General features: G+C 38.5%; 3 protein-coding genes and 1 long non-coding RNA gene across 11 annotated transcripts in view; 2 read left to right on the top strand and 2 right to left on the bottom strand.

The window, feature by feature from the left end:
* mre11a (MRE11 homolog A, double strand break repair nuclease) overlaps window positions 1–1,633 on the bottom strand; it is a 29,281-nt gene extending 27,648 nt beyond the window's left edge. Inside the window, exons 1-2 of one of the 2 annotated variants that reach the window (XM_087282667.1) lie at window positions 1,558–1,633; window positions 1,295–1,381 (exon numbers count right to left, since the gene is read on the bottom strand). In XM_087282667.1, coding sequence (XP_087138793.1) covers window positions 1,295–1,317 — 23 coding nt within the window. In that variant the 5' untranslated portion in view covers window positions 1,318–1,381; window positions 1,558–1,633. The remainder of the gene's footprint in view (window positions 1–1,294; window positions 1,382–1,557) is intronic. The other variant, NM_001320259.1, reaches the window with a different exon arrangement.
* Window positions 1–27,012, bottom strand: part of LOC147833556 (uncharacterized) — a 486,957-nt gene that overhangs the window by 441,427 nt on the left and 18,518 nt on the right. The gene's annotated exons all lie outside the window — the stretch shown is intronic.
* On the top strand, window positions 1,736–7,880 carry ankrd49 (ankyrin repeat domain 49). Of its 4 annotated transcripts, none has more exons than XR_015508598.1 (4): window positions 1,736–1,784; window positions 3,538–3,743; window positions 6,363–6,952; window positions 7,107–7,880. XR_015508598.1 is itself a non-coding variant. In NM_001017584.2 (3 exons), the coding sequence occupies exons 2-3, from the start codon at window positions 3,540–3,542 to the stop codon at window positions 6,813–6,815; spliced, it is 657 nt and encodes a 218-aa protein (NP_001017584.2). In that variant the 5' UTR covers window positions 1,738–1,784; window positions 3,538–3,539; the 3' UTR covers window positions 6,816–7,823. The 4 variants fall into 4 exon arrangements, 1 of the variants encoding a protein (NP_001017584.2); XR_015508599.1 differs by having other exon boundaries at window positions 6,363–6,967; window positions 7,123–7,880; XR_015508597.1 differs by having other exon boundaries at window positions 6,363–6,967; window positions 7,115–7,880.
* The window catches only part of amotl1 (angiomotin like 1), a 314,310-nt gene continuing 299,198 nt past the window's right edge, over window positions 11,901–27,012 (top strand). For 2 of the 4 annotated variants that reach the window (XR_015508885.1, XM_087283486.1), the window contains exons 1-7: window positions 13,214–13,314; window positions 16,865–18,041; window positions 19,514–19,811; window positions 21,988–22,132; window positions 23,828–23,908; window positions 25,968–26,113; window positions 26,296–26,445. Coding sequence is in view for 3 of the 4 variants with exons in the window: in XM_087283486.1 (XP_087139612.1) it covers window positions 16,924–18,041; window positions 19,514–19,811; window positions 21,988–22,132; window positions 23,828–23,908; window positions 25,968–26,113; window positions 26,296–26,445 (1,938 nt within the window). In the remaining variant the exon portion in view is untranslated. Of the gene's footprint in view, window positions 12,067–13,213; window positions 13,315–16,864; window positions 18,042–19,513; window positions 19,951–20,516; window positions 22,133–23,827; window positions 23,909–25,967; window positions 26,114–26,295; window positions 26,446–27,012 lie in introns of those variants that run through there. The other 2 variants (XM_087283487.1, XM_087283488.1) reach the window with 2 other exon arrangements.

Raw genomic sequence — 27,012 nt, 5'->3', positions numbered from 1 at the left:
GCACTCGTTACAACCGAGGTCTGCAGAAGAGCATCTCTGAACACACAACACGGCCAACCTTGAGGCGGATGGGCTACAGCAGCAGAAGAGCACACCGGGTGCCGCTCCTGTCAGCTAAGAACAGGAAACTGAGGCTACAATTCACACAGACTCACCAAAACTGGACAATAGAAGATTGGAGAAGCGTTGCCTGCTCTGATGAGTCGATTTCTGCTGCCACATTTGGAAGATCGGGTCAGAATTTAGCATTAACAACATGAAAGCATGGATCCATCCTGCCTTGTATCAACAGGTCAGGCTTGTGGTTGTGGTGTAATGGTGTGGGGGATGTTTTCTTGGCACACTTTGGGTCCATTAGTACCAATTGAGCATGGTGTCAACACCACAGCCTACCCGAGTATTGTTGCTGACCATGTCCATCCCTTTATGACCACCCATTTTCTGATGGCTGCTTCCAGTAGGATACTGCACCATGTCAAAAACTTGAATCATCTCAGACTGGTTTCTTGAACATGACAATGAGTTCACTGTACTCAAATGGCCTCCACAGTCACCTGTTCTCAATCCAATAGAGCACCTTTGAGATGTGGTGGAATGGGAGATATGCATCATGAATGTGCAGCCAACAAATCCACAACAACTGTGTGATGCTATCATGTTAATAAGAACCAAAACCTCTGAGGAATATTTCCAGTACCTTTATGAATCTATGCCATGAAGGATTAAGGCCGCTCTGAAGGCAAAAGGGGGTCCAAACCGGTACTAGTAAGGTGTACCTAATAAATTGGCCAGTGAGTGTAGATATATTAGGCTTAACAGAATAACAGTCACAATGTTTTTAGTTGAAATAAAAGCTTTACTCCTGCTGTGGCTGAAATTGACAGCCTGATGGATGATGCAGTACTTTCACTTTCATTTTCTTTAAATAAATAAATTCAAATAAAATTATCATATGAATAACTAAACAGTTGTCAGTGGATGAACTGTTAACTTTAATGACAAAGTGAAAGTGAAGAGGATAGTTGTGTCAAATGTATATAATATTAATCCCTCATAACATCCACAATAGCTTTATTTTTGAACATGACAGCAGTTATATTTAGTGGAGGACATGAATATTTTGCCTAGAAAACTAGTGAGGCAAAATAAACTTGAAATGGTTCAGGAATAAAACTCAATGACAATAATGAAGTACTTTCAGTTAGTTTAGTGTAAGTCATAACACTCTAATTAATTTCTGAGATGCCATAAGAGTAAATTAATACATGTAAAATTAATAAAAGTTCATACTTACACGGTGCTTCCAGCTGATGCCATACTAGGAGACTGCAGATACTAAAAACGGTCGTGCTGATGTTGTAGAAAAAAATAAAGTACAAATCTGTTGATGAGATCTAAAGTTTTAGCCAGTTAATACTACATACATATCGTCAGTAGGTAACATGCATGCTGAACATACAGAACAGCAAGGTTAATAACATATATTGATTAAAATACACTTAATTCTACATATTTGTAAGCTGAATTATGCTAACAATAAAAAGAAAAGCATAATACCTATGAAAAGCAAGAAAGCTCCTTAGACTGACACAGGAGTTCACATGTACACAATCTCCGCCCACTGTCGGAAGTCGCGGGAAGGTTTGTTTCCTTAGAATTCTGGGAAATGTATTTTATGAAAGCGAACTGACTGCGCAATTGATTGCGCAAAAAACTACACTTCCCAGCGTCACTTGCACATTTTGTGAGTTCAACGTGAAGACGGTTGGTCATTGCTGTTTTCTGTAAGTGATTTACAAATAATTACTTTACATGCACGGATTTACTACTTTACACGGGAGGATCGTTTTAATTTACGTCGTTTGGAACTATTTATGATTTAATGTTAACGTTGCATCGATATAAAGTAGGGCTGTGTCGTTTGATATCATGCTCTATCGTCATAAAATAACATTACATTGTTTATGGTCATTTCCCAGAGATGGGTTGCGGCTGGAAGGGAATCCGCTGCGTAAAAACGTGCTGGATAAGTTGGCGGTTCATGCCGCTGTGGCGACCCCGGGTTAATAAAGAGACATAGCCGAAAAGAAAATGAATGAATGTTTATGGTCATATTTTTTATATGAGTGCAGTATTACTCATCATTATAGGGTTGCAGACAGAAACACCGTGGGAAAGATGCATACTGAAAGATCAGTGTTTAGATTTAGCATTTTATTTAGCTATATTTTGTATATTATTATTATGTTTGACCTGTAATAGTGAGAAGTTGTTTTATTTTTTATTATATTTATTTAATATTTCTACGTTTTTAGTTAAACACAAGTTCTTTAAAAAACTGAATGAGAAATTCATTCATTTATTTTCCTTCGACTTAGTCCCTTTATTCATCAGGGGTTGCCACAGCGGAATGAACCGCCAACTTATCCAGCAAATGTTTTACACAGTGATTAAAATGTTTTTTAAACAAAAATAAAAGTAGGAATAATAAAAACATGTTAATACAACAAAAATCTAAATTGTATTTCTTTCCTTCTTTTTTTATTTTATTATGTATATATATATATATATATATATATATATATATATATATATATATATATATAATTTATAATTAATTTTTACTTTATTGACAAACGTTACACTTGTATTATTAAGTTTACAATTAAATAAATTATATAAAAACAATTAAACAGTATAAGTAAAAAATGATAAAACAAACAAAATAATTAAATTGGGAGATACAGTGGCGCAGTAGGTAGTGCTGTCGCCTCACAGCAAGAAGGTCGCTGGTTCGAACCTCGGCTCAGTTGTCGTTTCTTTGTGGAGTTTGCATGTTTTCCCTGCATTCGCGTGGGTTTGCTCCGGTTTCCCCACAGTCCAAAGACATGCGGTACAGGTGAATTGGGTAGGCTAAATTGTTTGTAGTGTGTGTGTGTGTGTGTTTGTGTATGTTTCCCAGAGATGGGTTGCAGCAGGAAGGGCATCCGATGCGTAAAAATGTTCTGGATAAGTTGGCGGTTCATTCCGCTGTGGCTACCCCGGATTAATAAAGGGACTAAGCCGACAAGAAAATAGATGGATGGATAATTAAATAAAAAATAATGGTAATAATAAAAAACTATAATATAACAAAAATATTTCTTTACGTCTTTTTTTTAATTCAATTCAAATTTGCTTTATTAGCATCACAGTTGTGTTGCAATGTTTATATTTAAATAGATTATATATTAAAACATAGTAGTAGTTATTAAAAATATTAATAATAAAACAATAAAAATGAAATAAATGTAATAATAATAAAAATATGATAATAGAACAATAATAAAAAATCATTTATCTTTCTCTCAATTCAATACAATTTTTCTATATTGGCATGACAAATGCATTGCAGTTTTTATATTTAAATAGATCATATAAAAACAATAACATAGTAGTAGTCATTAAAAAATCGAAACAATACATATTCAAATTAAATAAAAGTTATAATTGTACAATAATTTTCTTTCTGTCCTTCCTTCCTTCCTTTTTCTTCAGTGATGGATTTCCCAGAAGATTTCAACCAGCTAGAGCTGCTGGATCCTCATGTGATTCCCATGGGGACGAGGAGCAATTGGGCAGAAGAGGAAGAAGGAGAGGAAGAGGATGAAGCCATGCACACAGAGGAATGGCATCAACAACAGGAACTTCATTTACAGGACACTCCCTCTGAACTGATGTTATGGGCTGCCGAGAGGAACAGAGTAGGTGATCATTATTTACTGTATATAGCGTCAAACTCAGCTTGTAAAGGGCACCGCAAACATTTCCATAAAAGCTTGACAAAGCCTTAAATTGACTTGCATTACATTTTAAATCACCCCCCCCCTTTTAAGAAGACACTTGTCAGACTGTAGCTACGTTAATTTCAATAGAAGTTCTGCGCCTTTAAGTTTATGAAAATAATAAAACAATAACTGTATAGTTTATTATATTACACAAAATATGTATTTTACGTGTTTCATCCCAAATTTGACAGAAAATCAAAGCAAAATATCTGAACAAATTACATTCCAAATTTCAGGCTGACATCTCCTAAAATGAGCTTACAGTAAAATTGTGTTTACACAAATTGTCGCAGTACCAGACATGACCACCAGTTGAAATACAGTTTCGATCGGTGACATACGAGGGTGCTCGATACCTCTACGTACGTTTTGAGGAATTTGAACCATATTTTTTTATTCTTTTGACAATATTTGCAACACAGACGTTAAATTCTAAAGTATTATAGGCAGTTTGATGGTATATGAAGTTAAGTCACTTGAATTTAGCCTCTAAAAAACATCAGATTTTTGTTTACATGTGCATTGCTTTAGCAAAGTAATGCTTTACCCTGATGAATATCCTTGTCACAAATAATAAAAACTATTGCACAGTAATCTCTTATTAAAAGTCAGTCAGATATGAAAACTAGAAATTCTAAGCTTTCGAATGATGATATAGTTTGTCATGATTTCTTCGTTTAGACTACAATATTAGGGTGTAAAACCGTAACCGTGAATGATCCCAGAGGTTGAAGGGGGACAGTAAATTGATTTTGATCTGTTACTCCTCCTATATAAAATAATAATAATAATAAATGTAAATTATGTATTCAAAAGACTTAGACCTTTCCAACGATATATAGTTTGTCATGATTGGATTAAGATTTAATTGCAAATAGCGAAGTAAATTTAAGCGTCCCGCTATCGGGATTGTGACAACTGATAGTATTAGTCAATTATTACTTAATTCTTAGTATAATTAATAATTTAAATTAGATAATAAAGCTAATTTAATGTACTTGTTTCTGTATTGTAAACCAATTGTAAAAAAAAAATATATATAAAAACATTGTAAGAAAAAAAAAGGGTATAAACTTTATTTTTAACATATTTGTACTGTAAAATTTATGAAAAAGTATGATGTAAAATATCCATGGTGCATAATGTCATATATACAATTTGCGAATATTATGATGTTGGTTGCTTTTTGAAGATGTAAGGGATGTTAAAGTCAGCATGATCTAGAAGTCTTTTATTTCCGTATGTTAATGTGAATATTGAGTAAGGGGCGGGGCTTTATTTTTGCACGTCATTCACTTTTAGCAAACTAACGGTAAGAGAGGGTATTAATATACAGTTCTTATGGGAACTCTCATCACAGGAAAAAAAAACGAAAAGACACTATAACATACCACACAATTTCAATAAACACTTGATGAGACTGTTAAGTCGCTTATTTTTTTTTGTTGGTCAGTTATCTACAACATAAACAAGAAAAGCGAATTGCATCTGAGGTGAAGCGCTTTACAACAAGTCCGCTATAGTATACTTTAGCACCAAAAAAATCCATTAAACTGTTTTCACGGTTTCGGTTTAATCAAGCGACTCGGACAGTCTTTACAAACTATTCGCAGTTTTACTATTGATAGTATTCTTAGATTACCTCAGAAGAATAAACTCGGTCTGACTCAAACTCTTTTGAAACTTCTCGATTTTTATAATGAGAGTCTGCATAGGCCTATTCGTGCGCATAACAGGGTTTTTTTTATGCATCCAGCAATATGCGATGTCAAGAGGGTGTTTCCATAAGGTAAGGTAAACTGCACACACTTGATTATGTAATGCGTGGTCACGTCTCACAGCGCAAAGAATAACTTAACCTTAATGGGCTCTATTTTGAGGGTCCATGCGCAAAACGCAAAGCGCAAACGCTTTCAGGGCGTGTCAGAATCCACTTTTGCTTTTGGTTGAGCTCATTTTCTTAATGAGTTAAAGGTGTGTTTTGAGAATAAACCAATCAGAGTCTCATCTCTCATTCTTTTTAAGAGTCAGTTGTGTCACGCCATAAGCACATTTGCTATTTACATGACGTAAAGTAAGTGTACGTGGAAAAACCGAGCATTTCACAAGCAAGAAAACAGTTAAACAGCATCTGCAGCGCGAGAGTGAGAGATAAGGCATCTCATAATCTAGTTTCACTTTCGCTCTTGTGGATAGGGAAACCTTGTACGCACAGACATCAATTAGCCTCTCACTCTGCGCATGGACCGTCAAAATAGAGCCCAATGTCTTTGTTGAAAACTCGAACAGTAAATGCTAAATTAAGATTAGGATTGTTCTTTTGTTTATTTATATTGTCAGACAGCTAAAACATTTCACAAAATGTGTTAAATCAGCTGCACAAAGGGATTGGCATGCTGAAAATCCTTTAAAAAATTGATAGACATAAAGATTTGACATAAATATCGATGATTATTGATATCGACTGATCTTTTCTTTTGCCATATCGCTCAGCCCTAATCGATGCATTTCTTATTTGTGTTTTCTCATCTACAGTGTGCAACGGTTGAGCGTCTCATTGCATTGGACCCGACGCTAGTCAATTGTCATGATAGCGACGGCTACACCCCTCTGCACCGCGCTGCCTACAGTGGCCATCACGACGTGGCGTCCGCTCTTTTAAAAGCCGGAGCGAATCTCCACGCGAGAACAGCCGACGATTGGATGCCGCTACATAGCGCCTGTCGCTGGGGTCACGCTAACGTAGCGTCTCTTCTTTTGCAGTGGGGGTCAGAAGTCAATGCGATGACAGCAGGTCGACTCACACCACTACAGCTGGCTGCTGGAAATGCCGCCGCAGGCAAAACCATTGAGCTTTTGCTATCACAGCGCACCCTAGAGGCGGGACTGAAAAACAGCGCAGGAGAGACCGCATATGATATCGCACATCGCACAAGTGAACTTCACAGACTGTTCGAGATCGTAGAGCCGTGTAATAACGTATATTAAGATATTTACGTGTTAGCTTAGCATTAAACTTGGCTTATGGCTTATGACATTGTACGAATAAACATGAATTATTTTTTTTCTTTTGTAATCGAGATTTGTAGTGACATATATTGATGTATAAACTTTGCTCAAGTCTTGCATGTCCAAACTCGGTCCTGGAGGGCCGGTGTCCTGCAAAGTTTAGTTCCAAACCCAATCAGACACACCTGGGCTAGCTAATCAAGCTCTGACTAGCCTTTCTAGAGACATCTTTGCAGGTGTGTTGAGGCAAGTTGAAGTTAAAATCTGCAGGACACCAGCCCTCCAGGACAGAGTTTGGACACCCCTGGCTTAAGTGAACAAAATTTTATTTATTTTATTTTTTCGCTTTCACAGAATCTTGTAATAACATTGACATACAGTGCTCAGCTGTATTGGGTACACCCCCTTTTGAACATTAATATGTTTATCTATTTCTCAGTGAATCTAGATGATTTTTTTTTTGCGCATTTTAGCATCAACTAATTGGTCATTATTGACAATGGAATGTTATCAACGTATGCCGTCATCAATTCGTTGGGAAGTTCACGGAAGATATGCGCAATGAAGCATACAGAACTAGTGTTGTGTCGAATTCAGCTTTCCCTATGTTTCCCCTCAGTTTATATTTCCACTACGCAAACTGTATTCTGTACAGAGCTGGTGTCAATCACTCTCTTGAGATCGTGCCACAGCATCTCAATCAGGTTGAGGTCAGGATTCTGACTGGGCCACTCCACAAGCTGTATTTTCTTCTATTGAAGCCATTTTGTTGTTCATTTACTTCTTTGCGTTTGGGTCTTTGCATCACCCATCCTTTGCGTTTGGATAAAATTAGTTGAACAAATAATTTAGATACGTCGAAAGTAATCAAATTAGTTGTATTTTAATAAAATTCTATTGCAATTGATCATGCGAAAAGTTGATCGAACACATGAATCATCCAAACCCTGAATGCTGTTTTGAACAGAATAAAAACTCATTAAAGACTTTTTACCCTTGAAATTAATTTAAAAATGCATTAATAAAGCTGCATCTTGCGAAAAACAAGAATTATTTGTCTCATTTGAGATGTTTAAATTGGATGTGCATCACGAAAGACCATCTTAACTCATCAGATTTATTGATATTGCTATATATATATATATATATATATATATATATATATATATATATATATATATATATATATATATATATATATATATATATAGTTAAAGTCAGAATTATTAGCCCCCCTGTTTTATTTTTCCCCCAATTTCTGAAGATTTTTTTCAACACATTTGTAATCATAATAGTTTTAATAACTCATCTCTAATAATTCAATTCAGCTTTATTTGTATAGCGCTTTTACAATGTAGATTGTGTCAAAGCAGCTTCACATAAATGGTCATAGTAACTGGAACAGTGTGGTTCAGTAACTGGAACAGTGTAGTTCAGTTTTTAGTGTTTAAGTTCAGTTCAGTTTAGCTCAGTTCAGTGTGATTTAATCATTACTGAGAGTTCAAACACTGAATAATAACTGGTTTATTTTATCTTTGTCATAAAGACAGTAAATAATATTAGACTAGATATTTATCAAGACACTTCTATACAGCTTAAAGTGACATTTAAAGGCTTAACTAGGTTAATTAGGCAAGTTATTGTATAGCGATGGTTTGTTCTGTAGACTATCGAAAATATATAGCTTAAAGGGGCTAATAATATTGACATTAAAATGGTGTTTTAAAAAATGTAAAACTGCTTTTATTCTAGCCAAAATGAGACAAATAAGACTTTCTCTAGAAGAAAAAAATATTATCAGACATACTGTGAAAATTTCCTTGCCCTGTTACACATCATTTTGGAAATATTTAAAAAAGGCAAAAAAATTCAAAGGGGGCTAATAATTCTGACTTCAACTGTATACACACACACACACACACACACACACACACACACATATATATATATATATATATATATATATATATATATATATATATATATATATATATATATATATATATATATATATATATTTATATATATATATATATATATATATATATATATATATATAATGATCATATATAATATTTTTTAACATGATGATACAATGCATTGCTATGTAACAAACCTATGTGACTGATACGTTATATTTATATGTATATGTATAGATGTGTTATAGACATATACATATAGCATATAACATATGTATATAACACATCTATACATATAAATAGATACTGTAAAACTTAAGTTTACTGAAGATGTTTGTTAGGGAAGATGTTTGGAGTTTATGAAGCTAGCGTTTACATAGAATTACTGTGTGGTCGTAATGTGAAATATTGATCATAATGTGATGTTATAATCATCTAAATGGTAATACAATAAAGTGCAGTAGAGTCATTCCAGTTAACAATGATTATAATTATCGCTTAGTTTATATAATTCACAAATATTACTCGGTGAAGCAAAGACCGTACATTCTTTTTTGAATGCAGTTTGGCTAATAATGAAGCAAAAGCACCACATGATCAAATAATGTGGAATGTGTGTGTATACACTTGGAGTGAGGTATAATTATGGTTAAGGGTGGGAACCCATTGAATTCTGGAACAGCTAAAAATGGCTACCGAGGGGGGAAGTGTAACATGTTTAGTTGCTCTGGGATCTACAGTGTTGCCACTCGACTGTAAAATGTATGTTGTTGTTGTTTTTGTACTTACAGTAAATGTTAGTTTCTTTCTTGAAACAAAGTTCTGCTGTTGTCTTTTTCTAAGCCACTTCTTTTCACATCTTTATTTTTTCACAGAGATAACATTAGTCTTGGGGAGTCACGGTGGCGCAGTGGGTAACACGATCGCCTCACAGCAAGAAGTTCAGTTTGCATGTTCTCCCCATATTCGCGTTGGTTTCCTCCGTGTGCTCTGGTTTCCCCCACAGTATAAACACATTGGGTAGGCTAAGTTGGCCGTAGTGTATGAGTGTGAATGCAAGAGTGTATGGGTGTTTCCCAGTGATGAGTTGCAGCTGCATGGGCATCCGCTGCGCAAAACATATGATGGATAAGTTGGCGGTTCATTCTGCTGTGGCGACCCCTGATTAATAAAGCGACTAAGCTGTAAAGAAAATGAATGAATGAATAAACATTAGTTTTGTTATTGAATCTGCCGCTATTCTGACACAATCTCACGGCAATTCGTAACTTTTTCATTTAGTGGCTAATTCGTATGAATTCGTACGATCTAATTCGTACATTTTAGTACGATTTGCTCATCCCCCAATGACGGTTGGATTTAGGGGTGGGGTTAGGTGCCACGCCTCCTTTTTAAAATTGTACAATTTCATACGACTGAACTCGTACGAATTAGCCACTAAACTGGCAAAACGTAAAATACTTACGTTTTATTCGTGAGATCAGGCTGGCTATTCTGACACGCAGTCATTTGTAGCTCCGCCCTCTTTTGAAAACGCCACAATCTCATTTGAATTTAAAGCGACAGTCACCAAAACGGCACAATTAGGATAACAGCCTAAAAGGGTCAGTTTAAGAGAGTTTTAACCAAGCGGCAACCTCCCGCTCTCCCTCAGGAAGCCAATACGGAAGTAACTAAAACTGCAATTCATCCGAAATTCCGCTAGTCCTGGCCGCTCCTGGCTCCAAAATAGAGAAAATTTCAATTGAGCCCAGTGTTAAAATTACCAACTTTACAGCAGAAAAAAAGGTGTTTACAGCCTGGTACAAGAAAAGATTTTGGTTATTACAGCTAATATTACCCTTCATGACAACTGTGAGGGGGGTGAATTTTTTTATAACTCATCTGTTTCCTTTATATTAAGTTATATTAAGTTTGCATAATTAAGGGCGTGGCCACTTGAGTGACAGCTAGGTCTCGCTGGTCGCCGTCACGTCACTTCAGCTGAATCCTGCAGATTAGCCTCTGAACTCGGCGTATTTATCGTATTTCTGTGTTGTTTTATGTGGCTTTACACAGTCGACTGCCTTTTGGACTTGTTTCCTACAATTATTAGATGGCATGGCATGCTGAGTGCACTTAATTGTGCTCACAAACCATTCACGTGGCCTCCGTTTCCCATGTGAGTAAAGTTATATACTTATATACCATCTCTATACATGTATTTGTTTTATTTAAGATCATTTATCGTTTATATTTAGAGCTGACAGATTGATTAGCTGTAGGCTCTAGAACAGTCGTCTGAAGTGTTGTCATACAGTGTTATGCTGGATTTCATCAATGGTCTTACATTAACTAACACAGACTATATTTGAAGGGTTTGGAAGTAATTCGCGTTTTCCTCCTGTTGAAAAACGTCATAAGAACAATGTTCAGTGGCTTAATGTATTACAGCAGTGTTTTTAAAGTCTAAACACTTTATTGATATAGTGTACAATCAAACACAAGTGGTCAGAACACAAACGAGTCGCAGGTGATAAAGTATTAAGCGTTCTCCCAAAGTAAAGTGTGTCTGAACCAGGTCCAAGCTAAATGCCAGCAGTGTCTGTAGCTCCGCCCACTCTCCGCCTCTTTGCCGTTGTTTGGTATCCCGCCGTGGGTGTGATGACGCGCAAACAAAATGGCGACGGTTGGCCACGCCTACTTGTGGCTTCTTTTGCGCTCTTTAGAAACCTATGGGTGACGTCACAGATACTACGTCCATATATTTTACAGTCTATGGTTTTAACACATTATTTGTGTGATATTTTGAGCTGAAACTTCACACACACACTCTGGAGACATCAGAGACTTATTTTACATCTTGTAAAAAATTGCATAATAGGGCCACTTTAAAAGCCTCTTGCTAATTAAGTTGTGAAATTAATTTTAATTCTTAAAGTAAGGCGTCAATGCATCAATAGTTTGAATAGTTGAACTCTGGAAGTTGCTTTGTCTGTCTGTTCTGATTTTACCTACTTCAGCCAATGTTCCTGCACACTGTTGTTCACATTTCAAGGCTGTTGGAGGTTGCTGAAGCAGCATGTCTGGGCAGGACGTGTGTGTGTGTGTGAAGAGTTTTACTGGCATGTTAAGACAGATGCACTGAGGCAATGTATTGCACGTCATTAATGCTCATGCGCACAACATATTTACCAGCAGTTCCAGACCTCTGCCCTTGATTGACAAACTTTTCACATTTTAAGGACTTTTCAACACTCAAAATAGCCCCGTCTGCATTTCTAACTCTGAAAGCAACCGTACAAGAAACAGAAAGCGAGGAAGAAAAAAAGGTAGGACACTTTTTATCGTATGAGAACTTTCAAAAAGAGCCAAAGGAGACTGACGAAACAATAGAATAGAAAGTGTTTGATTTGTCTTTTCATTTCAAAACAGATTGAGATTCTTAATATTGTACGGTGTTTTATAAACTGAACAGTGAAGACTGTCTTTTCTAGTCAAACTGTTGAAGAATTCCTAAATCAAGAAGCATTTTCTATGTAGATAAGAAAACATAGTGGTGTACAGTGACGCCTGCAGCCATACAGCTCAAATTAATTCTGCTTTTTTTATTTGTTACATAATTTAAATTGATTATGAATCAGTATACACTAAGATATATTGACAAAGCAAGAAAGAATGAGAATAAAAAAAGGTGTGTGTTTTAAAGTGTGTATGTACTTGCATGGTGGGAGATGGATAAAGAAATCTATTAGCTTTAGTTTTGCTGGTGGTTTTTTCCGCACACTAAAAATGACAAATTAGATAGCCATTGTTTAAAACAAGGTTCAAAATGAGTGAACTCTTTTTAAAACAGCTCAACTTAATTGAGACATTTGCGGAAAGGCCTAAAACTAGAACTAAAACGGAGACCGCAGTCTCATCAGCACCTGAGCCAGGGGAACTCCAGGCTCAGACCGTGGCTGTGCAACCTCCTCGCATGGAACTGCTATATCGTTCAATGTGTTTTAAACAATTTTATCTGACAGACTGGCACAAATAAGCAGACATCCTCATTCTCACAATGAGTTTCTGAGTTCTCTCACCCTTTCAAAAGCGTTTGAGACTGGTTTGAAGCACTTGACCTCAGATGGCTGAATTGTGCGTAGTGTATGAGTGTGAATGAGTGTGTATGGATGTTTTCCAGAGGTGGATTGCAAATGGAATGTTTTCTTTTCTATAAAATATTGCTTAAAATGGAGTGTTTAAACCTAGGGTCCACTTTTTGAGAATAAAAGAACCACCCCTTTAACCAGGCTGGCTACAGGCCTGACACTGCAGGTGAGGAAGGATGAGTAAACGATGACAGAATTGTTAGTTTTGGGTGAACTAACCCTTTAATCGGCGCTAGGACCTGGGAGCGCGTGTCGAATAGCGGTTCGAGCACACACACACACATTCCTGCCATACCACAGTGAATGGACACGATTGTTGCCAGTCAGTCGAATATTTTGAGAAGCGGTGTTCGGATCAGCTCCAAAGAGTTTGGGGGAATATTCTTACAAAACACTCTTCTGACAGCAATCAGAGTGCAGATCTCGGTGGGTAAAAACTGTGACTACAGAATTATGCTAACTTCTGTTTATGTTTACAGTTTGCTGTGCGGACTCAGTGTTGCTGATGAGGTGATTAATGTAACGTGACTCGTGTTTACTGGAGTGTAGAAATCTGCATGTGCTAAGTTACCTAAACAATAATATTTCAAATGTCATGTATCACTTCTCAAAGTAATGTTAATGTTTTTGGTGTATGAATTATTGAATATATGTGTCTGCAGGCTTTAATGACTGCTTTGTTGTTGGTTTTTAATGTATGACTTCAAAACAACATTAGCTTTATTTAACTGACTGTGACCAATGTTGTTCTTTGGCTGGTAATACGATTTCCCTATTCAGAATTAGCAAAGAAAACTTTAACGAAATGATATTAGAAGGATTAAGGTTCAAATATGCGAATGTAAAACCAACTTTACCCCATTATGTCTTGTTTCATGGTGTAGTTTGGTCTGCATGTAGTGTGAGGGCTTTAAATAACTGGCTACGTAATGCTGAAGTTCATCATCTAGTGTTTCTATTTTGGGATTTAGGGGTGTTTCACTGCTGTCACTTCCTTGGCGTTATGTTGTTGTGTTATACTGCATCATCTGCATATTTATTTGTTTTTTATATGCTTATTTAGTGCACAAAAGTTTATACTAATGCCAATGTGTAGATGTCAGGTATTTCTATCAGATCTGACTCTTAAATGTTGATGTAAAGTTGGTTTTATATTAACTCATTCAGAGTTTCTACTTCAAAATATAATTTCAGAAAAGTGTTTTTTGCAAATTCTAAATGGTGAAATCATATTAATGACTATCCAACTACATCATTCACAGTCAAATAAATAGTGCTAATGTTGTTTTCAATCATACATGATATTTCAGACCGAATATGCAAAGTACCATGGTAAACAATATAGGCAGAGTGTTACAAGTTGTCACTGAACGAATTGTGTGAATATAAAACTTTACCTCAATCTCTTAAATTGCTTTCTCAAGTTAAAGTGAATATATATTAACCAGTTATAAAGATATTATTAATAATATAGATATTATTGAGCAATTCTATGCAAATGTCAACCTTGCTATAAAAAAATGGAGTTTTCACCAAAATTTGGAAACCGTTTCTGGGTTTTTTGTGTAAGCAAGTATTTTACAGTACTTAAGAAATACTCAAAAATGCATCTGTCGATGTTTTCAAACTATTCTATTTGATTTACCAAAGTCACACAAGTAGCAATTTCACATCCGTCACATCCATAACGGAGAAATGTCAGATCCATAACGACACTTTTTCCTCCTAAATGTGAAAATATAAAATAAAATAAAACCAATCATTTTTGTTTTATTGAGAGCCAACTTATATCTTTTTGATTATTATTGTTTGTTTTTGGTTGTGCAGTTTAATTCACAGAATTTCTACAAAGTATGTTGTATTCTGTAAATGTGCAGACTTTTTTTGTCACGAAACATTGTTATTTTTCCTCATTTATAGTACAAAATTACAAAATATGTCTAAGTACAAAATATAGCTAGCCTGCAGCTAGCTCTCAGCAACTCACACATGATTAGCCTGGTCGGTACCAGGATGGGAGACCACATGGGAAAGCTAGGTTGCTGCCGGAAGTGATGTTGGTGAGGCTAGCAGGGGGCGCTCAACCTGTGTCTGTGTGGGTCCTAATGCCCCAGTATAGTGAAGGGGACTCTATACTGCTCAGTGAGCACCATCTTTCTGATGAGACGTTAAACAGAGGTCCTAACTCTCTGTTGCCATTAAAAATCCCAGGATGTCCTTCAAAAAGAGTCAAATCTGCCCACTGGCCTCTGTCCATCATGGCCTCCTAACCCTCCCCATGTCATAATTGGCTTCATCACTCTGTCTCCTCTCCACCAATAAGCTGGTGTGTGGTGTGCAGTCTGGTGCAATATGGCTGCTGTCGCATCATCCAGGTGGATACTGCGCATTGGTGGTGGATGTAGGATGCTGCACACTTGTTGTGGTTGATGTGAAGATTCCCAGCAATGTGTAAAATGCTTTGAGTGCCAGAAAAGTGCCATATAAATGTAAGGAATTAACGTTCTTAAACACTGCTGATTGGCTATTGTGTTCATGTGCTCAAGAGATATGACTGTGATTGGCCATGTAGGTCATCAGTTTACCACTCTTAATGCACTCTTAATCACCAATTGAAAACGTTTTAAAGCCTTGTCTATCACAGTGAACACAACAACCAACAGCTTTGTTTAATAATGCATCAACAATGCTCAGATGTTAGCAGGAAATTGAGATTTTTTTAAATCTCGGTATCGACTGGTTCCGAAGTCGATATTTTTGATAACCCCAATCACAAGTCTTGATCAGTGATGCCCAATCATGTTCCTGTATATCTGCCTTCCTGGAGAGGTCAGCACCAACCCTGATCAAAAACAACACAAACCAACTAAAGCCGCGGTCACCCTCTACTTTTCACTCCATATAGAATTTCATTCATACGCACGCGAATGCGTCAGACCGAAAATACAAGCTTGGGCAACAAGTTTCGCAGTTCGCTGCGTTGCAAAGTTCAAGCTTGGTGAACTCTGACCTGCGAAATCGCATCATGTGATTGTGTGAGATCAATCGAAGATCAAAACATGACCTCTCTGGACAGAATATTAAAATATGAACCAATCACTTGCTTTATCCCGCCTCTTTTTAAAGTGCCGTACAACAGAATTTCGCAAGCACAATCTCTAGAGTGACCATGACATAAGTAGGATCTGAAGGAGCACTTGGTGATTAAAGACAGGGGCGTTTGATCAAGGTTGCAGCTGAACTCTGCAGGAAGGTAGATCTCCAGGAACAGAATTTGGTACCCATGCTCTAGATCAGTGGTTCTCAAAGTGGGGGTCGGGACCCCCTGGGGGGTCGCGGGACAATGACAAGGGGTCGCTTGGTGATATCCAAAACTCAAATAAATTTGATTAAACTATCAGAATTACCATATTTTATTCATAACCGACAGAATATAGTTAATAGTTGCATTAAAGAAACAACAACATAAAAGTAACAATCAGCCATCAGCCTTTAATTTTAAAAGCAAAATGTAATTAAATCCATAAATGACTTTAAAAAACATTATATGGCTAATAGACTGTTGCATTTTTGTGTTGTCAATAAGCTCATGTTTATATTTGCCTATAGTTGTGTCTGCAACGTTTACATATTTACATCACCTTGAAAAATGGGGTTCGCGAGTCACTGATATGATTATTTTTGGGGTCGCGGGCTGAAAAGTTTGGGAACCCCTGCTCTAGATGAGGGGTGTCCAAACCCGGTCCTAGAGGGCCGGTCTTCTCCATAGTTTAGCTCCAACTTCCTTCAACACACCTCCCTGGAAGTTTCTAGTATACCTAGAAAGAGCTTGATTAGCTGGTTCAGGTGTGTTTAATTGGGTTGAATCTAAAGCATGCAGGACACCGGCCCTCCAGGACTGAGTTTGGACACCCCTGCAGTAGATTTTTATGCAGCAATATTTGATCATTTGTGTCTCCTCATTTTTTTTTTGCAGATAACTGCATCCCGAGTACGTATCCGTGCTACATTTTGTCCACCCCTGCAGCAGCAGATATGCACGGTTCTGAGGAGAGTGTGCCTGGAACCGTGCTTCAGAGGCTTATGCAAGAACATCTGCGATACACAACGAGTGGAAATGGTGGAGGGGTAGAAAACATTTCTCAGGTGCCAAGCAGCCCCACATCCACAGAGAACCCATTCCTGCAAAAAGAGGGTCAAGTAGCATATTCATATCAGCTTTTGCCCTTACACTTTCAGTCGCGACAGGAACCACAAGGTCAGGAGCATCAAGTAGACAGCAGTACCATGGAAAAGACTGTTGGTGTTGGTGCATGTAGAGCAGACCAAGCTTTGCCTGAGATCGACCTGTTGGAGCCTCCATCCTATGTGGAGGCTAAAATCCAATCTCAACAGATTAAAGGACAGCAAAGTCTGATGGATCCTCTGTGTCAAACCCACAACTACCAGAGTCTTCAAGATCGAGAAAACCTTTCAAATAATCCACAACAAACTCCAAATCTGGTCTTTTATAAGGAAACCCCTAAAAACCTTGTCCACCAAAGTCAGCAGCAACACAACCAGCCTTCGGCGATGTCTGAAAGTCCGACAGGCTCACATTCCCATCTGCCATCACTTTCTAACCCGTGTTCAATCTCCTCCCCTGCTCCACTTTCATCCTCATCCACGTCTCTCTCAACGGTTCCCACGAAGAACCTCGTGGAAGGTCAAACATGGGTTCAACAAGGATTCAATGATGATGCATCTCTCTGGGAGGAAGGTGTGTTAGATTTGAACCAGGGTCACGTTCACTCACCGAGCGAAAGAATCATGCAACTCAGGCTAGAATACAGTGGTGCTAAGCAAAGCATCGGACCTTTCAGTTCACCTTGCACAGGAGACACTGTTCATTTTGGGGCTGATAATACAGCAGATTCCCTTTCGTCAGCTAGTAAGACCTCAAATAGTAACCAACAACTTCCACCGCCACCCTCGTCACTGTGGACTCTGGATCAAAGAGGTCCTCCCCCAGAATATCCCTTCAAGTTTAAGTTACAGACTGCGCTTTCGCCCATGTTACACTCAAACTCTTCATCTCCGGAACAGGCACAAATCTTCAGTGATACTTTGACAGCAGCCGTGATGGAGACAGCACCACAGAGAGGAATAGAAAGGTAATGAAAACAGACATTACCACTTTTCCAACTGATCTGACTTACGGTTTTCTGAAAACTGACCCGGAAAATTTGGATCAGTCCCATTGACTTTGTGATCTCATAATTTTCCACCAGACTGTCATACAGACTTAAGGTTACGCTCGTATAACTCAGACTACCAATCTGCTAGGGTGTTCTGAGTGGCTGGTAAGGCATTGCTAGGCGGTTTCCAAGGTGTTCTGATTAATTGCTAGCTGGTTGCTAAGGTATAAATTAGCATATCATTAGCATGTTTCTAGTATAAACTAGCATGTTGTTAGTAAGAATTTAGTATGAATTAGCATGTTTATTGTATGCATTAGCTTGTTTCTAGTATGTTAGTATGTTTGCCCTACTGAAAAAAAAAAACAGCTTAAACCAGCCTAGTCTGGTTAGCTAGTCGACCAGGCTGGTTTTAGAGGGGTTTTGGCCACTTCCAGGCTGGTTTCCAGCCATTTCCCGCCTGGTCTAGCTGGTCAGGCTGGGAGATGACCAGCTAAAACCAGCTTGACCAGCCTAGCCAGGATGGGAGCCCAGCCAAAACCAGCTATGTCCAGCTTAAACCGGGCTGGTCAAGCTGGTTTCAGCTGGATTTAGCTGGTCATTTTCAAGCCAGACCAGCTAAAACCTAGCTGGAAATGGCTGGAAACCAGCCTGGAAATGGCCAAAACCCCTCTAAAACCAGGCTGGTCAACCAGCTAAAACCAGCCAACTAGCCTAGGCTGGTTTAAGCTGGATTTTTCAGCAGAGTGTTAGTATGTCCAATGTAAAGTCAATGGCAGTTTTTTTTACAATGGAAGTCTATGGGTCAGTTGCTAGGGTGCAATACGTGGTTGCTAGAGTGTGGCTAGTAAGTTGAATGGTCATCAGTGGTTGGCAGATTGGTAGTCTGATTTATATGAGCGTAACCTTAAGTCTGTATAACAGTCTGGTGGAAAGTTATGAGGTTACAAAGTTTGGTCCAATGTTAAGTCGATGGGAATTTTCCAGGTCAGTTTTCGGAAAACCCCAAGTCTGACCAGTTTGGAGTTAGTTTGGTGATTGTAATGTGAACGGTCTAGGAGGAAATGCATATAGAAATTAGTCTCAGAAGAAGAACAATAAGATTATGTAGTACAAGGATCACCAAACTTGTTCCTGGAGGTCCGGTGTCCTGCAGATTTTAGCTCCAACCCTAATCAAACACACCTGAACAAGCTAATTAAGGTCTTACTAGGTATGCTTGAAACACCCCTGCAGGTGTGTTGAGGCAAGTTGGAGTAAACCCTGCAGGGACACCAGACCTCCAGGAACGAGATTGGCAACCCCGAATGTAGTATAACAGTATGTTTCTCAAGCCACCATAACAATGCAAATGAAGCATTAATCAGTTACAGGTTTATATTTATTTATGAAGAGTGTTAGCACATTATCCTTCTCATTTTTCACTCATTCTCTTTTTTGTATTTCAGACACAATCCTTCAACTTCACATCTCCAGACACAGACCGGCCCCGTGACCTCACAGGCTTCTCAGCAAAATTATCAGGCTGTATCTCTGTCTCAGTCACTGGCATTTCCTCCACCTCAGACTGGATTCGTGACTCAAGGACTGTCGACTTGTGTGGCCCCTTTTAGGCAGCCTTTCCAAGGGGAAACGTTTGCTATTGTCAGCCATGCCAAGCCGATCCTGGAGAGCTTGAAAGAAGAGAACCAAAACCTTAAACTAGAACTTCACAAGCAAAACGAGAAGGCCAGCAAACTACAGCAGGTACTTGCCTGTTTGCTTGTCAGTCTATCTTTATATTTTAATTACAGGATAGTTACTGCATACAGTAAGCAGTTCATAAAAATAACCTATTATGCCCCTTTTCACAAGATGTAAAATAAGTCTCTGATGTCCCTAGAGTGTGTGTGTTTGTGTGAGGTTTCAGCTCAACATAACACACAGATAACGTTTTATAACTCTCTGAAACTGACCCATTTGAGCTAATATCCTAATTGTGGGGTTTTGGTGACTGTCGCTTTAAATTCAAATGAGATTGTGCTGTTTTCAAAATAGGGTGGAGCTATGCGGCAGATTCAAAATTGTAATGGTGGACTGCTACTTACTAGTGGCGGTCTATGCTAATAAGGGAGAAATGGTCAACAGTGGGCGGGGCATTCCCTTCTGATGATACGTACAAAGGAGATGTCAATCAAAGTGTTTCTGCCGACTGTTTTTATCAGTTGTGATTATAAAAATTTATCCATTTTACTATTATAGGCTGGTTATATTCACACACCGTTTCTCCAAAAATGTGTTTAAACCCTTTATAAAACAGATTTTTGCATTATACAGTGCATCTGGAAAGTATTGATAGCGCTTCACTTTTACAGCTTCATTGTTACAGCCTTATTCCAAAATGGATTCAATTCATTTATTTCCTCAACATTCTACACACAATCCCCCATAATGACAATGTGAAAAAAAGAGTTTTTGAAATTGTTGCAAATTTATTAAAAAAAAAAAAGCTGATAAATCACAAGTACATCAGTGTTCACAGCCTTTGCTCAATACTTTGTTGATGCACATTTTGCAGTGATTACAGCCTCAAGTATTCTTAAAACATGATGCCACAAGCTTGGCACACCTGTCTTTAGGAATTTTTGCCCATTCCTCTTTGCATTACCTCTCAAGCTCTATCAGGTTATATGGGAAGCAATGGTGTACAGCCATTTTCAGATCTCTCCTGAGAAGTTCAATAGGATTTAGGTCTGGGCTCTGGCTGGGCCACTCAAGGACATTCACCGAGTTGTTGTGAAGCCACTCCATTGATATTTTGGCGGTGTATTTTGGGCCATTGTCCAGCTGGAAGATAAACCATTGCCTCAGTCTGGGGTCAAGAGCACTCTGAAGCAGGTCTTCATTCAGGATGTCTCTGTACATTGCTGCATTCATCTTTCCCTCTATCCTTACTATTCTTCCAGTTCCTGCTGCTGAAAAACATCCCCACAGCATGATGCTGCCACCACCATGCTTCACTGTAGGGATGGTGTTAGCCTGGTGATGAGCGCTGCCTGGTTTTCTCCAAACTTGACGCCTGGCATTCACTCCAAAGAGTTCAATTTTAGTCTCATCAGACCAGAGAGTTTAGTTTCTAATGCTCTGAGAGTCCTTCAGATGCCTTCTGGCAAATTCCAGGCAGGGAGTGGTTTCCGTCTGGCCGCTCTACCATACAGGCCTGATTGGTGGATTGCTGCACAGATGGTTGTCCTTCTGTAAGGTTCTCCTCTCTCCACAGAAGAACGCTGGAGCTCAGACAGAGTAACCATCGGTTTATTGATCACCTCCCTGACTAAAGCCCTTCTCCCCAGATTACTCAGCTTAGATGGCCGGCCAGCTCTAGGAAGAGTCCTGGTAGTCCAAACATCTTCCACTTTCAGAGCAGCAGAAATGTTTCTGTAACCTTCCCCAGCCTTGTGCCTCGAAACAATCCTGTCTCTGAGGTCTACAGATAATTCCTTTGTCTTCATGCTTGGTTTGTGCTTTGACATGCACTGTCAACCCTGGGCCCTTATATACACAGGTGTACGCCTTTTCAAATCACGTTTAATCAACTGAATTAACCACAGGTGAACTCCAATGAAGCTGCTGAAACATCCGAAGAATGATCAGTGGAAACAGAATGTGCCTAAATTTAGAGCTTCACGGCAAAGCCTGTGATTACTGATGTACATGTGATTTTTCAGCTTTTTTATTTTTAATAAACTCTTTTTTTCACAGTGTCATTATGGGGTATTGTGTTACTTTGAGGAAATAAATTAATTTAATTCATTTTTGAATTAGGCTGTGACATAAAACGTGGAAGTGAAGCGCAATCAATACTTTCCGGATGCTCTTTATGACTGCAACTCGAACTAAATACAGTTTCAGTAATTTTGGGGCTTTCTTTGAACATTTGCAGTTGGAGATCGAGGTTGCACGACTGTCCGAGGCACATGAGAGTTTAGTCAAGAGCTCATCCAAACGCGAGTGTTTGGAAAAAAACATGAGGAACAAACTGGAGGCGGAGATCAGGCGTCTTCATGATTTTAACAGAGACTTAAGAGGTGAGATTGTAATCTTTAATTATGCCGTGAACATGTTTGTGCACACATGTGTGGTGTGTGGGATTATTTCTTGCATTCTGTAAAAATACAGAATAGATTTCTTAAGAGAGTTGAAGATTGATGGATGGATGAGTGAGCTCAAGTAGCCTTCAGTGGAACACGGAGGAGTTTGTCCTGGTTTGGAGGTGCATTTCTGCCAGTGGTGTTGGCTGTGTTCTCTGGATTGATGGGATTGGGAATGCTGCCTTTAATTCTATTATAGCATTCTTCTAGAAAGCACCTAATTTTTAAGTTTCATTCAGTCATGAAGTGGCCTCCACAGTGTCCAGAGTTTAATGTTACAAAGGCAGCTGGGGATCACCTGGACAGAAAAAGAAAGATATGACGGTCTAAATCTGAAAATGTACATTGGGAAGTGCTGAACGAGGCATGCTATTACATATAAAACATAAATTCTGAAACTTCAGGATAGTCTTCCCAACTTTTCTGGATTTAATGCATCATAATTATCATATGATGCATTTAATGCATCATATTCGTTCTTTCCTCTTTTTGTGATGCCAAGAAATTAAATCATGCTTTTATTTTCTCTCGCCTTGATTATTGCAATGCTATTTATACTGGTTTACCTAAGGGTTCAATAATGAAGTTGCAAGAGTTTTAATGAAATTAAATCCAGAGTTTTAATGAAATTAAAGAAACGAGAGCACATCACACCCGTATTAGTAGAATTACACTGGTTACCCGTGCACCGAAGAATAGATTTTAAGATTCTTTTATTGGTTTATAAAGCACTTCACAACGTGAAACCTTCCTACATTTCCGACTGTTTATCAAAATATAATCCAAACCGTTTGCTACGCTCTTCTAGCGCTGGACTTTTAGAATTTTACTCTGTAAACCTGATGCGATCTGGCGGCACTTCTTTTAGCCATTATGCTCCAAAAGTTTGGAACTGTCTCCCTCATAAAGTGAAAGACTCCCCTAGTATTCATGTTTTTAAAAAGCGTGTTAAGACACATCTTTTTAAAATTGCGTTTGAATACACAAGCTTTTAAGGTGTATGCATTTTATCTATATTGTTGTAGGTTTATGTGTGTATGTATGGTGTGTGCTTGCATATGGAAGGACTATTGTGTGCGTGATCATGTGGATATATGCTTATATTTTGTATACATGAATGCTTTTATCTGAGTATGTGTAGCAAGTTTATGTGGTCTATTTTAATACTTTTTTGTTGTTGTTTGTGAGGCACTTTGAGTTGCATGTATGTTGGAAAAGTGCTATACAATTCAAACGTATAATTATTATTATTATTATTATTATAAACTGATGTCATCAGAGAAGGACGGCCATTCTTGAGCAGAAGGAAATAGTAAGATTTTGATTAAAGACTACCAAAACAGTAGATTAACTTGCATCGATCAATTGTTCACCATTAGACTGACATTGTGTACATGTTAGTACATTTTAATTTCATGCGAATGTTGCACTCTATTCGATTTGCTCTGGAGTAAATAACACAAGATCGTGACCAAATATTGCCTTTAAATGTACCCAAAGTGAATTATATTGCACATTTAACCACCATACAGACATCGGTTTTTGGGTGTGGCTTAGCAAAGGGTCAATTAAGGTTGACATGCCTGCTCTAGAAGAATCTGTTTTTAATGTTGTTATCCTGTGTTTTCTCAGAGCGTTTGGAAACAGCCAGTCGACAGCTGGAAAGTCAGGAGCTCGAGGGACAAGATGATGGACCGTTATATCTTTTACAGAGTGAGATTTTATTGCATTGTTTTATATTATTGCAGAAATGTCAACTCAAAGTTTTTCACTGCCTAAATGCAATATGTGTCTAGTCGCTCCATCCCTCCCTTAAAGGTCCTGTGAAGATCAAATAAAGTTCTTTAGCTGTTACAAGCAGTATGTTAGTTTTAAGAAAATCTATAAGCTAGTGCGCTCCAAAACAGTGCCAAAATTCACGTGTAGAAGATATAAACCTGATGGAAACATCCGACGCTTGTAGTTTGTCACTTTCGCCTAAATGGCGATTTATTTCACGTTCATACTTCAGTTTTATAAAAATCCTGGCCAATCAAATGCTCTCTAGTATCTGACATGCCCCGCCCCCTTCAAGACGCTTCTCATTTGATGCGCTGGAGCTCAGGCACTCTAACTAGCAAAGCTGTTATAAAAACAAAACACTACTGGCTGTTATTTTAAAGGAGAGGAGCTACTCCGTCCCACCCTCTCTTCATTTTCAGTCGAGATTACATCAAAACAGAATAAAAAAAGCAGATTTTAAAGCACTTTACGGGACCTTTAATTGCACTTCAATCTCACTTGCACTTAAATGTCATTCTCTGAGCTGTATTCTTGCTGTCACAATGTTTTTAGTACATCCAAAGAAGTGAAACATAAAGCATAAAGCGCCGGAAAAGAGGCCTACGACACCTCACTTCATTTTCATAATCACTTTCGTTTTCACATTGGGGTTGAGGGCGGCGTGATCGTCCTCTGCCTAGAGCGGCAGTTCAGCTTGCTCCGGCCTTGTAAAGATGCGAATAGACATCTTGCGGTGCGAACGACTCTATTTGCATGAATGAAGCGCGTCTGACGCAGGATTCGTTCAAATTGGAAATCCTTAACTTTAGCGGACATTCACTTTAACCAATCAGGAGCTTGCTCTAGTATAGGCTTGATTATGACTTAGCGCCTGTTGTTGGTGTCCTGAAGGGTAATGCTCCTGCCAACACCGGACAACAGCTCATCAAACTTGGCTCGGCTCAGTCTTAAGCACCTCTGAAAGCTCCAGTTACAGTTTCTGGAGGAGTTGATGATCTCACAGAGCTGGGTGCACCTCTGAAAGGATCCAGTGCACTCAGACAAAGCGCCAAACGAATATAAGCTGTTTTTCAGCCTTCCTAAAGCATTAATGCTCTCTCAATAAAATCCATGTTAGCCATTTAGCAACGAAGCTAGAGTCACCGGGCAGACAGTCGCCCATGACACGTATCCGCATCTATTGTGAAGTAAATTTCATGTGTGAATAAAGCGAGTAAACTCAAATTATTCACGCGTCTATTTGTGCGCGAATGTCGCGATTCATTCATGCATGCCGCGTCTAGTGTGAACACAGCATAACAGTTACCTTACTCAGATTTACTAGTGTATACTACTAGAATGCAGTAGGTAGTGCTGTCGCCTCACAGCAAGAAGGTCGCTGGTTTGAGCCTCGGCTGGGTCAGTGGCATTCCTGTGTGGAGTTTGCATGTTCTCCCTGTGTTTACATGTGTTTCCTCCGGGTGCTCCGCTTTTCCTTAGTCCAAAGACATGCGGTACAGGTGAATTGGGTAGGCTAAATTGTCCGTAGTGTGTGAGTGTAAATGGGTGTTTCCCAGAGATGGGTTGCAACTGAAAGGGCATCCGCTGCATAAAACTTATGCTGGATAAGTTGGTGGTTTATTCTGCTGTGGCGATCCCAGAGTAATAAAGGGACTATGTCGAAAAGAAAATGAATGAATGAATGAATGAATGAATGGTGTTTGCAAACAAATGAAAATGGCTAAATGGAGCATATATTAACCTACATATTTTCAGTCACAAGATGGCGCCAAACTGTGAAAAACTGTATATACTGTATATTGATGTGAACATATTCACTGATGGTTAAGATGATTAGAAGTTCCCGTGTTAGCCTGTGTTATTCATCGGTTGTTATCTGGGAATAAAATACCTTATAAAGTCGCGACTGACCAATCAGAATGCAGTGTAATAATTCTAGTCAAACACTGAAACTGAGAAGTTCTTGCATTTTTTTTTCTTTGTTTCTCAGGAAGAGAAAGCCAGAAAGACCTAGAAACATTACAGATAGAGGCAGCGAATCTCCGAACAATGAATGAAGATCAGAGACGGCACATTGAGATCTTAGAGCAAGCTTTGAATAATGCTCAGAGTAAAGTCATCAAGCTGGAGGAAGAGGTGAGTGTTTACCATACTGTTAAAACTAACACGATTAGTCTACATAATGATCTGTGAAACATAACTTGGGAAATATATTTGAGAAAGAATAGGGCTTATAATTTATCCCTCAACTTTATATAAGCCACTAAAGTCAGTCTTCCGAGTAAATAAAGTCTTTTCTGTCTCTCTGTGTGCTGTAGTTGAGTAAAAAGCAGAAGTATGTGGAGCGGGTAGAACGGTTGCAGCAGGCACTAGCACAGCTCCAGGTCGCATGTGAAAAACGCGAACAGCTCGAACAACGTCTACGTATTCGCCTGGAACGAGAAGTGGATTCACTGCGAACACAACAGGTCTGTGAATTAAATGAAAATGTATTCATTCGAGTAATGCTGGTGTTGGTGTTGCACTCCTAAAGACTAGCTTTTGTCTTTTTATGTTACAAATAAGCTACAGAAAGTTAAGATTTAGTCATGGGATGTACAAAATACTCAGTGTATTTCATTTCAGACATGTGGACACCCTTTGAAAATGTGAGTGTCATGTCAAAATGTTTGTTGTCATTTGCCAGTTTACCCAATTGTAATTCAGCACCCCGAGTTGCCTTGGTAAAAATAGTGTTTCAGTCTTAAAGGCTGTCAGAATGTTCGCTGACGCAGCCGAAAATGTGACCTCCAGACGACAATAGCAGCCTTTAAAATTATACGCAAAGTTAAAAAACCCTCTCCGATATTTAGATTTAAGACTGCAATACCTAGAAGAGTTGGCTCAATAGACGATGGCCAATAGACATCATGATGCTGAGCTGGCTTCGTGATTCCCTGCCCCGCCCCCATCGCAGCAGCAACCCGCTCGCGAAAACACACACTTAAGCCCCGTTTACACTATTACGTTTTAGTTTTAGGATGGTATTTTAGAAT

The sequence above is a fragment of the Danio rerio genome, chromosome 15 (assembly GCF_052040795.2).
Source record: "Danio rerio strain M-AB ecotype USA chromosome 15, GRCz13ab, whole genome shotgun sequence".
In the NCBI taxonomy this organism is placed as follows: domain Eukaryota; kingdom Metazoa; phylum Chordata; class Actinopteri; order Cypriniformes; family Danionidae; genus Danio; species Danio rerio.
Note: the sequence above shows the minus strand (reverse complement) of the source record. Positions and strands in the feature narration are given on the sequence as shown.